The following is a 14999-nucleotide window of genomic DNA, read 5'->3' on the forward strand; positions in this document are numbered from 1 at the left end:
TCTTGAGGAAATTCCATAATGGGTGCGTCACCATTGAATAAGTCCTGTTTCTTGGGGCAGAAGATCTTCATCTTAGATGGCTGGTGGCATCCAATACAGAAGACCTCAACTCACAATTTCCGAAGACCTGTCTGAATTTAGAAGGCATTTCCTGCTGGTAGGATGATAGCAAAGATGGAGATAATTCTATAATATGGGCGCAGCCAAAAAAAAGCCCGCCTCTCATGTCACCACCAACTGTGCCGCTGATGTTGAGAAGAGAAGGTGACCACCCTAACGATCTCCACACTTGGCCAGGTACGTCTAGGGAGATACAATATTTCAGGTTGTCTGGGCCATATAGGGCTTTATAGCTCACTTTGAATTGTGCCCAGAAATGGACCAGTAGCCAGTGACGTTGTTTTAACTGGGAAGTAATATGGTCCCTGTACCTGGTCCCTGTCAGCAGTCTGGCTGCAGTGTTTGGGGCCAGCTGAAGCTTCTGAACACTCTTCAAAGGCCACCTCATATAGAATGCGCTGCAGTGGTCCAGTCAGGATGTAACTAAGCCATACAACATTGTGGCCAGATCCAGCATCTTGCAGTTGGTGCATGAGCCATCATTGGGCAAATGCGTTCCTGGCCACTGTCAGAATCCAGGAATACACCCGAACTGTGAGCCCGAATATTCAAGGAGACCCCATCTAGCAGTTGTTGAATTCCTGTTCCCTAATCCATCTTCTGCCTCAGTCATGTCTGGATTAAGGCTCAGCTTGATCAGCCTCGTCAGACACCAATTAAGAGTTTCTTTAGATTGTTTGTTTGTTTAATTTATCTACTGCCCATCATCATAATATCTCAGGGTGGTTCATAGAATAACACAAAGGATAAAAACACAAGTAAATAATTAAAACAAAACAGCAAACAACAACCCTCCCTTCCCACAAACACATTTAAAAGGTGGTAGAATGTTAATCAGCCAAAGACCTGGTTGAAGAGAATTTTTTATCGCCTGGCACCTAAAATATATAATGAAGGCGCCAATCGAACCTCCCTGGGGAGAGCATTCCACAGACAGGGAGCCACTACAGAGAAGGCCCATTCTTGTGCTGCCACCCTCCGAACCTCATGTGGAGAGGTGAGAGGCGAGGGGTGCCGAATTCTGGCCTCGCACAGGTGCCACTGAAATTTGAAAGACCAAAATCCATGCCAGGCTAACCTTCTTTTTCACTACCCTAGCTGCCAAATTATGTTTCAGCTTTAAGAAAGTTGAACCAACCTTGTGCACTGTCTCTGTCCCATCCCCATATAGCAAAGTGGGTGAGGGAGGGGCATTCTGTTACTGGCCATTGCCCCCTTTGCTGCCTGGGTTTCTCACTCCTTCAGAATCAAGGGGATGGGGGTGGTGCCTCTGATAATTGCCCTCCCCCCTGCAGGGCACTCAACCCTCCTTTTCCTCTGAGTACATGGAGACTATCTCACTCTCATGCGCCTTCTATTCCCTAGAAGTAGTGTTGGCAATGCGGGATGAGTTTTGGGGGTAAGGGCATGGGCAAGTCAAGGGGTACTTGCCCCCCCTTCCCCATCACTGGTCTCTGATTCTCTCCCTTCCAACAGTGGGGCCTACAATTCACCCCAGGATCATCTTCTCCCCATAGTGCTCACCCCCAAGGCCCTGCTAGCCGTTGACATAGGAGCTCAATAGAGCTGCAAAGCAACTCTCACCATATGTTCTAACACTGAGCCATGTACAACCTACCTAGGCCTGACCACCCACCTGCTGTTGCCATTACTCTGGTTGCAACCCAGAGTTCCATATCCAACTGAGCCTGGCCTAAACCAGAGTGTGCAATACTCCAAAGACCCTTCAGGGCAGCAGGTGGGTCTCAAACCCTTAGTGAGTTAAGGGCTTCCCCTGCATGCAAAGTCAGGCTCCCGCGAATTGAGCGGATGAGACAAAAGTGGGGCGAAGGGTAAAGAGGGCGCTTTCTGCATGTGCTCTAGAGGGAAGTGAGGGGCAGGTGGGGCTCATCCACCTGGGGAGGTGGCCCATCTAGGAGAAGGAAAACTAATCCTAAACCTCTGCTACCTTGTGGCCATACTCATTCATGAGAGAAAGTAAATCCCGAGAGGAAATCCGTACCCACTGCCTTGTGGGACATCTTTGGGAGAAGAAAAGGCTAAGGAGTAAACCCAACACAAATCCCAGCAACTCCTGCCACCAAGCTGGTGCCAAAGGCCTTGCTCCGCTTTCCTTTGAACCACATCAGCAAGGCCAAATGTGTATGGGGGGGGGGTCTTGTCATCTGGGCAGCCCAGGACCTCCAGACACGCTGCCCAGGCTTGTGCCCCAGGGAGGTCACTTTGGTGCTGCAAACACAGTGACTCAACTTCATCCCTGGAGGCACACTCCATTGTTTCCTGAGACAGAAAAGTGCTAACAACAAAGTCAGGGACAGGACATCCAGTCTGGCCTTCCACCTGAAGTCTCTTCTCCCCTCCCTCATGGCTCCCTGCCCCCATCCCAGTGCACAGGCTTCTCCCACAACACCCTCACTTTCTCCCCCTCCCCAGGCTGCCAAATGTCTGGCTGAAAGGCAGCAAGAGTGTTCGCAACTCCTCTGCTTCCCAGAGCCACACTCCAAAGGTCTCCCATTTCTCTTGCTCCCCAGCCTAGTGAAACATTAACAAATGTAATGCTTCCTGTTGTGGAAGCCAGTAAGGGGGGGGGGGGATCTGATAGGCTGGCAAGCAATCCCAGTAACTCCCCACCCCCTCTGCAGATGGCAAAAAGGAAGCCTCGCAGCCTGCAGAGCAGTGCAGGAAGAGAGAGAAGAAGTCTCACATCGCCTAGGTAACGAGGCAGCTATCTTTCTGCGCTGTGTTGCAGCAAAGTATGGGGTGGAGGGGGAGAAACAAAACAGCATTGACGCGCATATGCCACATCAGTTGTGGAAAGCACGCGTGTGTAAATTGGTGCCCTTCTTTTTAAAACGCACAAAAGAGACCAAGAACTGGGGTTCTCACTTCTGTGTATCTAAGAAGGGAAAACAGCAAACTGTATGCATGTATTTTTTGGAGGACAACCATTTCAGTATTATCCAGAGCACAGGGTCAAACACGCTGCCCCTTGTATCCCTTCAAAGCCCCGTCTTCCACTGTCCATACCCTGCAAGAAGAGGGGAGCCTTCTCTGAGCACAGAGCCCCTTCGGGATTTAGGCTGCACCCACACCAAACATCCAGAACACTATCAAGCACCTCACAGAGATACAATCAATCTCTCTTCCTATGGAACTTGGGGAATTGAGGGCTCTCCTAACAACTTTCAGCAGCCGCAACCAACTACAGTTCCCAGAGTTATTTGAGGGAAGCCATGGCTGTTAAAGTGGCATAATAATGCGTGTATTGTGTCAGTGCAGCCTTGGAACTCTTAGTAAGTCAAGGCCATTTATCTCTTACTGTGAAAATGCCATTTTAGCTTAGAAGTTTTCCAGCTAGGGTCCAGGCAACTGTTGGAAACTTACAGGGATTTCTTAATTAAAAATATCAGTAATGGCAAGTGAAACTCTCTTATAATTATATATTTTTTTTATTTATACCCCACCAATCTGGCTGGGTTTCCCCAGCCTTGAAGAGTTTCACCTGGCAAGCTAAAACGCATGCACTGATGGAACAATTGTAATAGTGTGACAATGAATTCCGCCCTTTGAGAATAGGTTGTAGATTGCCACAGTTTAGAACTGGAACAGAAAATAGAGTCTAGGGTCACTACACATAATTCTGTGTCACACTCTGCTCAAGGCAAAGACATGCACACATAGACATGTTTTGGGAAGTTACATCATGAAGCAGACGAACACCAAGAAACTTTTGAAAACAACAACTAAGCCCTGTTAGGTTTGCACTGCTCATGAAAACTATCAGAAATATGGAGCTGGTTTCAGGAACCAAAGTCGCTCGGGCAACAAAAAGAATCTTTTCTTAAAGTGTAAAGTACTGCATTTGTTATCCAAAGCAGCCTCTATTCTGCTTTTAAAAAATAAAATAAAAAATTAGCTGTGCTCCACTTGCCAAGGCATTCATGCTAGAGGTGAGAGAAAATTGTCTCCCCAAATTATCTATCCTACTATTTCGGTAGTGAAATTGAGGGTGTTACTTTGATTAATATTCTCAGGGAATTTGTGGGCGAGAGGGGTGGAGAATAAATTTTCCAACAGTTTTTTGGGGGAGTGAGACTGTTTAGCAGCAGAAGCAGAAACCACTGTGTCAGCATCCGGCCAAGCTGTATGACCCACGACACCCCAAATCATGTTGGGCTGGTGTAGTGGGGTAGCCAGCAAAAAGAAAGAAAGAAAAAGCCACCCAGTGCAGAATTTTTAGAGAATCTGTAGGATGGGGCAGGGCAAAAAGGAAAATTATCTGACATTTTATTCTTCTTTTTTTTTTTTGGCATATCTCCATTCACAACAGTAGTAAATGTTTACATCAGTGTTGTTGTTGTTGTTGTAATTTGCATACTGCCCTATACCTACAGGCACAGAGGTCAGGTCTGAGGCAGAGATTGAGGGGCAGCAAACCACACAAAAGTGTTCATTCTGCCATTCCCTAATGCAGGTCCGCCCAACTCGTGACCCATCAAGACGGATACAGCCCCCCAGTGACATATACCGTGCCCTGCCAACACACACATTCCGGCCCCACATATGCAGCCCCAGGAAAAGAGCCAAAACAGATTTACTAGCAGGCATCGTGCATTTGCTGTATCTGCTCAGCATGGTGAGTCACAAGTTGTGCAGGTGTGTCCTGCTAGCTCAAAAGCAGGAGCTGAGGCATTTTTGAAAGTCCGGCTACATCCTGGACCCTCCTTTCAACCATGCAGGCTGGCTCTTGATACTCTGCTGCTGGAGGCAACAATGCATTTTGCCATTCTATTTTCTCCTGGCTGCAGCTCCTTTTCCAATTCTGAAGGGAAGAGACTGTCACTCTGCCGCTGGCTTTATGCTGCCCTTAAGATTTTAGGACTATTGCTTTTATTTTATGGGGAATGAATTTGTCATTTCCTGTAAGCCACCCGGATGACATGTTGTTATTGGGTAGAATACAAAGGCAGAAAGAAAAAAATAGATCAATTCATTCCATTTACAGTAGTACCTCGGGTTACATATGCTTCAGGTTACATACACTTCAGGTTACAGACTCTGCTAACACAGAAATAGTACCTGGGGTTAAGAACTTTGCTTCAGGATGAGAACAGAAATTGTGCAGCAGCAGCAGCGGGAGGCCCCATTAACTAAAGTGGTATCTCAGGTTAAGAACAGTTTCCGGTTAAGAATGGACCTCCAGAATGAATTAAGTTCTTAACCCGAGGTACCTCTGTATGTGCTTGCAAGAAGGGCTGCAATCAGGGCAGCTGCTTGCACACTACAGGCCATCATGTCCAAAGGTTTGGGGGCAGGTGGAAAATGGTGCCCCCGAGAGGATTATCATTTTCCTGGAACCCCCAAGACAGAATTCTGCTGCTTACAGAGTTGGGCTGTCCCTGCACAAATACAAAGCTCCTCTCAGGAGCATCACATCTGAATAAACTGCATCAGAACTTTAAGAAACAACTTACCTGCTGAAGAGTTCAGAGCAAGGGACTGAATTGAAGTGATCATAAAATGTAGTCGTTCACTATATCCATGTCACAAGATTTCTGGGAGTCTAAAGAAGTTGCATGAAGCAACGTAGCTCTGCAAGAGAAGATTTAACATGTTACACTGCAGAAAATTCACTTGCTAATGACATACCTTTGAGCCTTTGCCCAACTACTTTGTTTCTGAACCCTGATCTGTAACTCAGCCCATACCTGCAACCAAAACAACTGTATATCACTTGCCTGTTTACCCCTGCCTCTACCAAGCTCCCTTCCACTATCGTTTCTCTTGTAATGAATTTTAGATTGCAAGCTCCTTGGGACAGTGATCTGTCCTCTTTCACTCCGTAAGATACTATTATTATTACTTATAATTTGCCAAATACAAAGCATTTCTAGGGAACTTACAGGCACAACAGAAAAGCAACCATAAAGTTAAATGATAAACAATACCCCCCCCTCCTCCTAAAGACACACATCCAGATCCACCCCCCCCCCACTCCAGGTGTTATCACAAACAGTCAAAAGGCTGGGAGAAAAGGTATGTCTTGACCTGGTGCCAAAAGCATGTAAAAGCTGATGGCAGATAGTCTTTCCTGGGTAAAGTATTCCATGTACACACCTAATGATTCTGATGTTAACACCACCACCAGCAGCATTTGTGTTATTTTTGAGCGTTCAAAGCACTTCCTATACATTATCCCAGGGATCATATAGCCATCCTGTAAGGTAGGTTTGAGTTGTTATCCACAAGTTGCAGCAGTAAGGCTGAGGGTGAGAGAATGTGCCCAAGGCCACAGGAAAGACACAACAAACATTTCCAAATGTACCTGAAAACTAAGTCTACCAGCTTCAACTCACAGTTGAGGAATCTCTGGTCTGTGGCTCAAATTAGACCAACCAGCAGTTCCAGTTTTCCCCCAAGGACCACCTATATGACATCAGGTATGAGGCAGGTACAGTACAGTAACAGCTGCAAAGGAACAACCGGGAGCGTTAAAGCGCAGTCTTGATTCTTCCTTTGCCAGCATGGCTTACATCTGTGATGGTTAAACTTGGCACAAAATACAAGCCCTGTTAGGTTCAGCTACATTCAATTTCAATCCAACAAAGTGATATTCAAAAGTAGACCCACTAATATTCACCAACAGACTCACTGTCCCCAGGGCAGAAATCAGTGGTTGCATCTAATGTTAGTCCTGCTCAAAGCAGACCTACTGAAAAGAATGGGCATAAGTAACTTAGGTCCATTAACCACAATGGCTCAATCCTGAGCACAGATCTAGAAATCCCAAGGGTTTTACTCTGGCATTAATGTGGGACAGAAACTTTTCCAGGTTAGCTGCAAAGGACACCCTCTCCTTTTCAGGGACTGCAGAGGAGGAAATGGCCTTGAAGAAGATGCTTTCCTCACATCCACTCTCCTCCCACTATAGACAAGGGGTCTTGAATTCAATCTAGTAGAGCATCTCCACAAGACTGTCATTAGCTGAACAGCTGCACACTTAGTCTATGGAGCAGATGGCGCAAAATTTCTATGATCTCTCCCCACCCTCCACATTACTTGGACTTAGGCATGCACAAAAGAGCTGAAGAAATCCTTTCCTGGGGTCTTGTGCATTAGAAGCAGCAGCAACAACAGGTCTCTAGGATGACAGATTTACCGTCAAACAGCTGTTTTGGTGATGTCAAGCCTGCCAGATTTGTGAAGGAACAACTGAATATCATCAGCTGACACTTAAGCAGTAACTGAGTTGACAGTAAGAAAGCTGATAATATCAGACCCACTGCTGACAAAACTTTATATTTTTTTTAAATGCCACTTCCCAGCATCCCATCACGCTTCAGGTGGATAGAGTCCTGCACATAAACAGGCAAGGTTATAAAGACAGAGATAAGCTTATATTTTCAAATTCTGGGCTCTCCCAATGCTAAGGGAAAAGGTTGGCCTCCACCTCAGTTGTGTCCCTGAATGCAGCTCATTCATTCACTCATAGAGCAAAAAGATCTATTTGAGGAGAGCTTTGTTGTGAGGAACTTCCGGAGAATGCCTGCCGGAAGGAGAAAACGAGGTGCAAAGAGCCAGAAGACCATTATTGAGACTCACAATTCCTCTAAAACAAAGAATCGGCAGAGAGCCAACGCCATCTGCCCTGGCTCAGAAACAGAGCGGGTTGAGGAAACTGAGAAAACGGAGCAAATAGAACAAACAGTGAGTAACAACGTTGGGGGAACCTCACCCCCCCCTTAAGGAGGATGTCAATGACCCGAACCCCCTCCTCCCAGAAAAAGCTAATCCGTCCAAGAGGGCAAGAGCAGGAGCAGGAGGGATTCCGCCCACTCCTAACGCTGACCCACCCAGGCCTCTAGAACAAGATATCAGAGGAGCCTGCTTTCAACCAATTCGGGATACGCTCCCCTACCAAGAGATTTGCATGTTGTCTGCAGAAACTATGGTTCTGGTTTTCCAAAGACTGGATGAAATCCTCACCAGAATAGTTAACATTGAGAAACAATTGGATACTAGTTCCTCCCCTTTAAATGCCCAAGGGCTTAAAAGGATGAGAAGAAATGACTCTGTTAATAACTCACCAACTCAAACTATGGATGAAGTGAGGTCCTGTCAAGTCTTGCAAACGAACCAGATAATGCTTGAGATTCACCGATACACTCACAGGTGACTGAACCACAGACAAATTACTATGTCCTTGTCTCAGCTCCTGAATTACCATTACCGAAATGTAGATCTAGAAAATTTCCACTTCCTGCCTACCTTGAGAAACACCATGCGCCTATTTATGACCTTTAGGTCATCAACCCTCCCATCTCGACTCATGGAGATAAAGGATACCCTATGGTGGTTCCATTCTCTCCGCCCAGTGAGGGTATTTAAGGACGAAACTAGGGGGCAATTGGTCCCTTGCATAGAGTCAAAGCTAATGCGGATAAAGGAAACCAAGCTCAACACTAGAAATACTAATTGCCCGAAGGAAGAAAAGAACTCTGTAAGCCTAGAATTACAAGACCTGAAGAAGAGGCTAATGAGTATAAAGACTGAGATTTCTACCCAAAATATAAGGACAGTAGAGCCTAGAGCACAATATTTAAAGACGTCCAACAGCTCTTTATCCCATAGAAAGACATCAGTGCAACTCCCTGTTCCCTTTTCAAAGGACACCAAATTAGATGAGGAATTTGGCGCCTCCGACATTTCTATGGCAACAACACCTAAAGAACTCTATGTTGCTGACAATCTGGAGATATCCAGCACCAAATCTACATCTGGACCTTTGCCTAATGTTCCAAAAACTTATCCGAGTGATCAGCCTTCTCTACTGTACTCCTGGCGAGACAGGATGGACAGATCTTTCGAATTCGAATCTGGCTCTTTGTTGGCCAGTGATCCACATTTTATAACACATACCTCATTAATACTTCCACAGCCACAGATAGAACCAACAACCCTCCAATTAACCCAGGAGGGAGAGGGGGGATTGACAGTTAATGAAACACCATGGGACTGTCCCCCCCCCCGCTTGGGGTGCGGTTGGTTGGGTTTTATCTTCTAGGGATACTTACCCTATCAGACCTCCACCTCTTTCCCATACCATTTTGACCCAGGAGTCCTGGCCCAAGGATGACTTGTTATTGAGGGGATGTTACCCATCTATTGGGGAGGCTAGTATTGGATCTGGGATTTCCACAATTGAAGGGCTAGGGAGGAATGGCGGTGGGGCTAGATATCTCTATCGGTGAAGGGTTTCGAGATGCAGTGATCCTCGAACCCCTTCCAATCTACGCCCCATCCCAAGGGATGAGGGTAGGGAGAGCAAGGATTACACACCTCCGTCATTGGTGCTGTGCAATGCCAGGTCCATAGGCAACAAAACCGCCACCATGCGTGACTTTTTTGTCTCGCAGGGGATTGACCTGGCTTGCGTGACGGAGACCTGGGTACGGGAAGGCAAAGTAGTCTCCCTACATGAGATAACACCCCCAGGTTTCTCTGTCCTCCATCAATCGTGGACTGTGGGTCGGGGGGGAGGAGTAGCATTGTTATTCCGGGAGGATTGCTCTTTCAGAGCTATGCCATCACCGGCGATCTCCGGCATTGAATGTGTTGGTCTTGTGTGGGGCACCAAGGAGAGCTTGGCTGTCTGGCTGGTGTACCGACCACCCAGCACACCTGCAGCCACCCTGTCAGACCTGCTGGAGGTGGTGGCAGGCTGGGCCTTGGAGTTCCCAAACCTACTGGTTTGGGGAGACTTCAGCGTCCATGCCGATGCTGCTCCCTCCTCACAGGCTCTGGACCTAGTGACTTCCATGACAACACTAGGGCTCTCCCAGTTTGTTTTGGGCCCCACTCATCAAGCAGGCCACACGCTGGATCTGATCTTTGGGGCTGGCATAGATGTGATCATGCTCCCTGCTGTGGAAGTGCCATGGTCTGATCACTACGCTCTGAAAGCCAAGATTGACTTCCCGCTCCTCCCCGGCTCGGGTGGCGAACCTATTTGGGCTCGTCCGCGAAAACTGATGCATCCTGATAGATTCCGACAAGCCTTGAGGAACCCTGCTCCTCCTGGCGACTCATTACATGACCTTGTTGAGGACTGGAATAACCGGCTCTTGGCAGCCATTGATGAGATCGTGCCTAAGCGCCCTCTGCGACCCCGTCGAAACCAGGCACCTTGGTTTACTGAGGAGCTCTGGAAAATGAAGCGGGATCTCAGACGGCTAGAGCGAGTATGGCGACGGACTCGTGACGGAGCCTCAAGAACATCTTATAGGACGCTTATGAAAGCCTATGAGATGGCTATGAAAGCTGCTAAGAAATCTTACTTCACAGCTTCCATTGCATCCGCTAGCTCTCGCCCGGCACAACTTTTTAGAATAATTAGGTCAATAACGTCCTTAGGAGGACAACCAAATTTAAGCACAGATTTGACCCACAGCTGTGAGGCATTCGTGAGCTTTTTTGCGGAGAAAGTCCTGTTGCTCCGCCGTGACCTCCCTGCCAATTTAGATACAGTGACTGAACTGGAGGCCCCTCGACTGACTTCAGGTCCAGCATTGGACCATTTCGATCGGATACTCCCTACTGATGTGGATAGATTCCTCCAAGTTGGTAGGCCCACCACCTGCCTCCTTGATCCGTGTCTTGGCTGATTAGGGAGTGTCCAGATGTTGCGCGGACCCCCCTGGTTGAAATTATCGATTTGTCCCTTGACACGGGGACATTCCCAGGGGAACTGAAGGAAGTAGTGGTGTGTCCACTCTTAAAGAAAACTTCATTAGATCCCTTAGACCTATCCAATTACCGCCCAGTTTCAAATCTTCCATACCTGGGTAAGGTAATTGAGAGAGCGGTTGCTGAACAGCTTGGTAGGTTTCTGGAGGAAACATCGGCATTAGATCCATTTCAGTCTGGTTTCTGTCCTGGTTTTGGGACGGAGACAGCTCTGGTTGCCCTAACAGATGATCTCCGTAGACAACTGGATCGAGGCGGGTCAGGACTGCTGATCCTTTTAGATTTGTCAGCAGCCTTTGACATGGTCGATCATGATCTTCTGGACCACCGCCTCGCAGACGTGGGGATACAGGGCATAGCCCGTAACTGGCTGTGCTCTTTTATCTCTAGTCGGGGACAGAGGGTGGCACTAGGGAGGGAAATGTCGTCGTGCCACTCCTTGGTGTGTGGAGTGCCGCAGGGCGCAATTCTCTCCCCGAAGCTTTTTAACATCTTTATGCGCCCCCTTGCCCAGATTATCCGGAGCTTTGGGCTGGGCTGTCACCAATATGCTGATGACACTCAGCTCTATCTGCTGATGCATGGCCACACCGACTCAGCCCCGAACACACTGACCAGATGCTTGGAAGCTGTGGCTGGATGGTTTCGTGGGAGCCGATTGAAACTAAATCCTTCAAAGACAGAGGTCCTATGGCTAGGTCGGGATGGCATGGGGATGAGGGACCAACTCCCTTCTCTTGCGGGGGCCCAATTAGTGCCATTGCCTTCCGTTAAGAGTTTGGGTGTAATCCTTGATGCCTCCCTTTCCATGGAGGCGCAAGTTACAGCAACAGCCAAGGCGACATTTTTCCACCTTCGCCACATCAAGCAGTTGGTCCCTTACCTTTCCCGCCCCAACCTGGCCACAGTGATCCATGCGACGGTCATCTCCAGGCTTGACTACTGTAATTCGCTCTGCGTGGGGCTGCCCTTGAAGCTGCCCCAGAAACTCCAGTGGGTACAGAATGCTGCAGCGAGGCTCCTCACAGGGTCTCTGCCATGGGAGCATATTCACCCAGTGCTTTTCAAGCTGCACTGGCTCCCGGTGGAGTACAGGGTCAGATTTAAGTTGCTGCTTTTGACCTTTAAAGCCCTTCACAGCCTAGGACCCTCGTACCTACAGGACCGCCTCTCCTGGTATGCCCCACGGAGAGCCACAAGGTCCATAAATAACAACACCCTAGTGGTCCCAGGCCCTAAGGAAGTTAGATTGGCTTCAACCAGAGCCAGGGCCTTTTCAACTCTGACTCCGGCCTGGTGGAACGCTCTGCCTCATGAGACCAGGGCCCTGCAGGATCTGATTTCTTTCCGCAGGGCCTGTAAGACAGAGTTGTTACGCCTGGCCTTTGGCTTGGAGCCAATTTGATTCCCTCCCTCCCTCTCTTTCTTTTTTCTTTTCCTTCTCCTCCTGCGATGAGGCTACATTTTAATATTTTAATGTTCCATTATTTTAATGTTGTATTTTATTTTTGTTTTCAAGTTGTAATCATTCATCTTGTTTTTATTATTGCTTGTAAGCCGCTCTGAGCCCAGCCTTGGCTGGGGAGGGCAGGGTATAAATAAAAAAATATTATTATTATTATTATTATTAACCTAGTGCCAGGGAACCTGGCCTTCACTGGCAGATCTGCCAGTGCAGGCATAGGCAAACTCGGCCCTCCAGATGTTTTGGGATTACAACTCCCACCATCCCTAGCTAACAGGGCCAGTGGTCAGGGATGATGGAAACTGTAGTCTCAAAACATCTGGAGGGCCGGGTTTGCCTATGCCTGTGCCAGTGTATTGGTAGACATGGACTGTCTCATCTGCTTGAAGGTTGGTTACAAGCTGTATCTTCTGTGCAGGAGAATCCCTGGGCTGTTGTAATGATCTCAGGCAGGCAAGCGGGTCTCTGGCAGTTTTATGTACGTTTATTTACAATTTACATCCAGAGAGTGGCGCCAGACCTGCCATTAGCTACAAGTTGGCCACTCTAAGTCTCCGCCCCTATCACAACATGTAGGGCACCAAAGTCCAGTCCTTCCTCTTTTGTACTTCCGTTGCATCTTAACCCTTTCGGTTCTTTTGGTTTGAAGAGAAGGTGGGTGAATTCCCCCCACCCCCCGCTATCAAATGACAATTCCTCCAAATGCTGTCTCCCTCCTGGTTGCATAGCAACCCCCTCAATGTCTTCTATCTCCTCCCCTTCCTCTGCCTGTGAGCTCTCCAAGTCTGGGAACACTTGATAAAGGGGGGCTGAACTATCCCACTCCTGCTCTGACTGTGGCTGCAAACTCTTGCTTCCAGAGTCAGACTCTGTCTCCCTTTGTACAGGCTTTCCTTCATCTCGAGACTGTCTCTTCCCAGGTATTCAATTCAGCCACATCCCTGACAGCTGTTAAGGATATGCAAAAGGGAGACTGAACTGAAGGCAGGAAAGGGGGCTAGTGCTGGTGACTTGTGGAAGTCAGCTGGTAGTTCACCACCCCTCATATCAGCCGAGTCCCCAGAGATTTCCTGCTCCCAGCAGACAGCTTCTTCCAGAGTTCCTGGTTAAGGAGAAACTCCTCTCCCACACAGTTCAAAGTAGCAAAGTCTTTATTGTCTCCAGACACAAGATAAAACTAAGCACTGCTATCTCCTAGATATGGTTCTTCTGGCCTTTGAAGTAAAGATACATATGTACAAAGAGAACCACTAACACTATCAACATGCTAGCTAATGCTGTGTAAATTGTGCAGCCTCTTCCCCTGACTCTCCCAGATTCAGAGTCAGATCCTGACAGCAAACAGGATAGCAAAAGGGCCTGAAGCAGGACAGGGACAACAGGAGAGGACGCACATAAGGAAAGCAATGCCCTGGAGACTATTATACCTGTCTCTACACATAGGCATATTTACTGAACCAACACCTCACTGGTGTTGCTATGGTAACCCAGTGCACCTGTCACTCTTATCTCAGAATACCCAGATGTGGAGGATGTGCTCCTCAAGACATGAGACCGAGGACTGTGTAGGTCAACCCATTGTCTTCATGACACCAACAGATGGCTACACAGAAGACACAACAGATTGGCTGGTACAGCTGTCAATAAACTAAAGAGGCACCAATGTCATGGACTGGCTGGATGCAGAGGAGCGAGGGGGGGGGGACCGACCAGCTGGGGAATCCCCAAGGGAACCCCCAGGGGAAGAAGGCTTAGAGCCAAGAGGTGACAGTTAGTGGTCAGAGGAAAAAGAGGGGGCAGACTGGGAGAAGGAGGTGTCAGAAGAGGTAAACAGGTGAGCAGGAAGAGTCTGGGGAATGGAGAAGTCCTGACTCTGAGGAAGATGAGGACGGGGGCCAGGAGACAGAGAAGCAGCTGAAGAAATCAGGGAATCTCCCCCTCCTGCTGCAAACAGCTTGCCTCTGCCCTGGTCTCCCAGAACATTCAAAGAAACAAGGGCAGAGCAAAAAAGAGACAGAGCAAAAAGGGCAGAGCAAAAAGATGAAGGACCCTGAGATTGCTTGGGAAGGACGGGGGGGGGGGGAGTCTTAGGAAGTGTTGGGAAGGCTCCTTGCAACTGCTCCACTGGGGCAAGACTTACTGGAAAGAGGTGCTGGGATCTCCAGGCCTGCACTGTTTTGGTTGCTTTGAATAAAGAGCTAAGTTCCCAGACACTGGTGTTTTTACTGCTGACTTGCTCCTGACTCCGGCTGCTGACAATCAAGGACTTTCACAGTAATATCATAGTGGCAGACCAAAGATCACAACCCTGGCTGTGTTTGTTTGAATGGAGAAGCTTCAAAGGGAAGGGGGGCTGATCAAGGAAAGCAGGCTTCTTGACCCAGCAGTGGGGAACCACTGACCCACAGGCCTAACAAGCCTGTTTTGGCCAAGCCGCATCCACCAGCCCTATTCCAGTTGAAATATTCCATGCTGTGCCTTTGGCTGCGTGGTTTGATTTCAGAGGAAAATGGACAGAGGAAGACTGTCCACCTGCCAACGTTGGCCTGCAAAGGTATGAGATGCAAGAACCTGGATATATAAAATTTGAAGGCAGTGTGGGGGAAATGAGCCTGCAACTATATGGACCAGTGCAACACTCCCATGTAAGCTACCAGAGAACAATCAG

At 48.1% G+C, this 14999-nt stretch overlaps 1 protein-coding gene across 3 annotated transcripts in view; it reads right to left on the bottom strand.

The window, feature by feature from the left end:
- The window catches only part of PRR5 (proline rich 5), a 67528-nt gene that overhangs the window by 39246 nt on the left and 13283 nt on the right, over positions 1-14999 (bottom strand). For all 3 annotated transcript variants that reach the window (XM_081861000.1, XM_081861002.1, XM_081861001.1), the window contains exon 2: positions 5595-5712. In XM_081861000.1, coding sequence (XP_081717126.1) covers positions 5595-5637 — 43 coding nt within the window. In that variant the 5' untranslated portion in view covers positions 5638-5712. The remainder of the gene's footprint in view (positions 1-5594; positions 5713-14999) is intronic.

Source organism: Podarcis erhardii, assembly GCF_964252035.2.
Source record: "Podarcis erhardii genome assembly, chromosome: 5".
Taxonomy (NCBI): domain Eukaryota; kingdom Metazoa; phylum Chordata; class Lepidosauria; order Squamata; family Lacertidae; genus Podarcis; species Podarcis erhardii.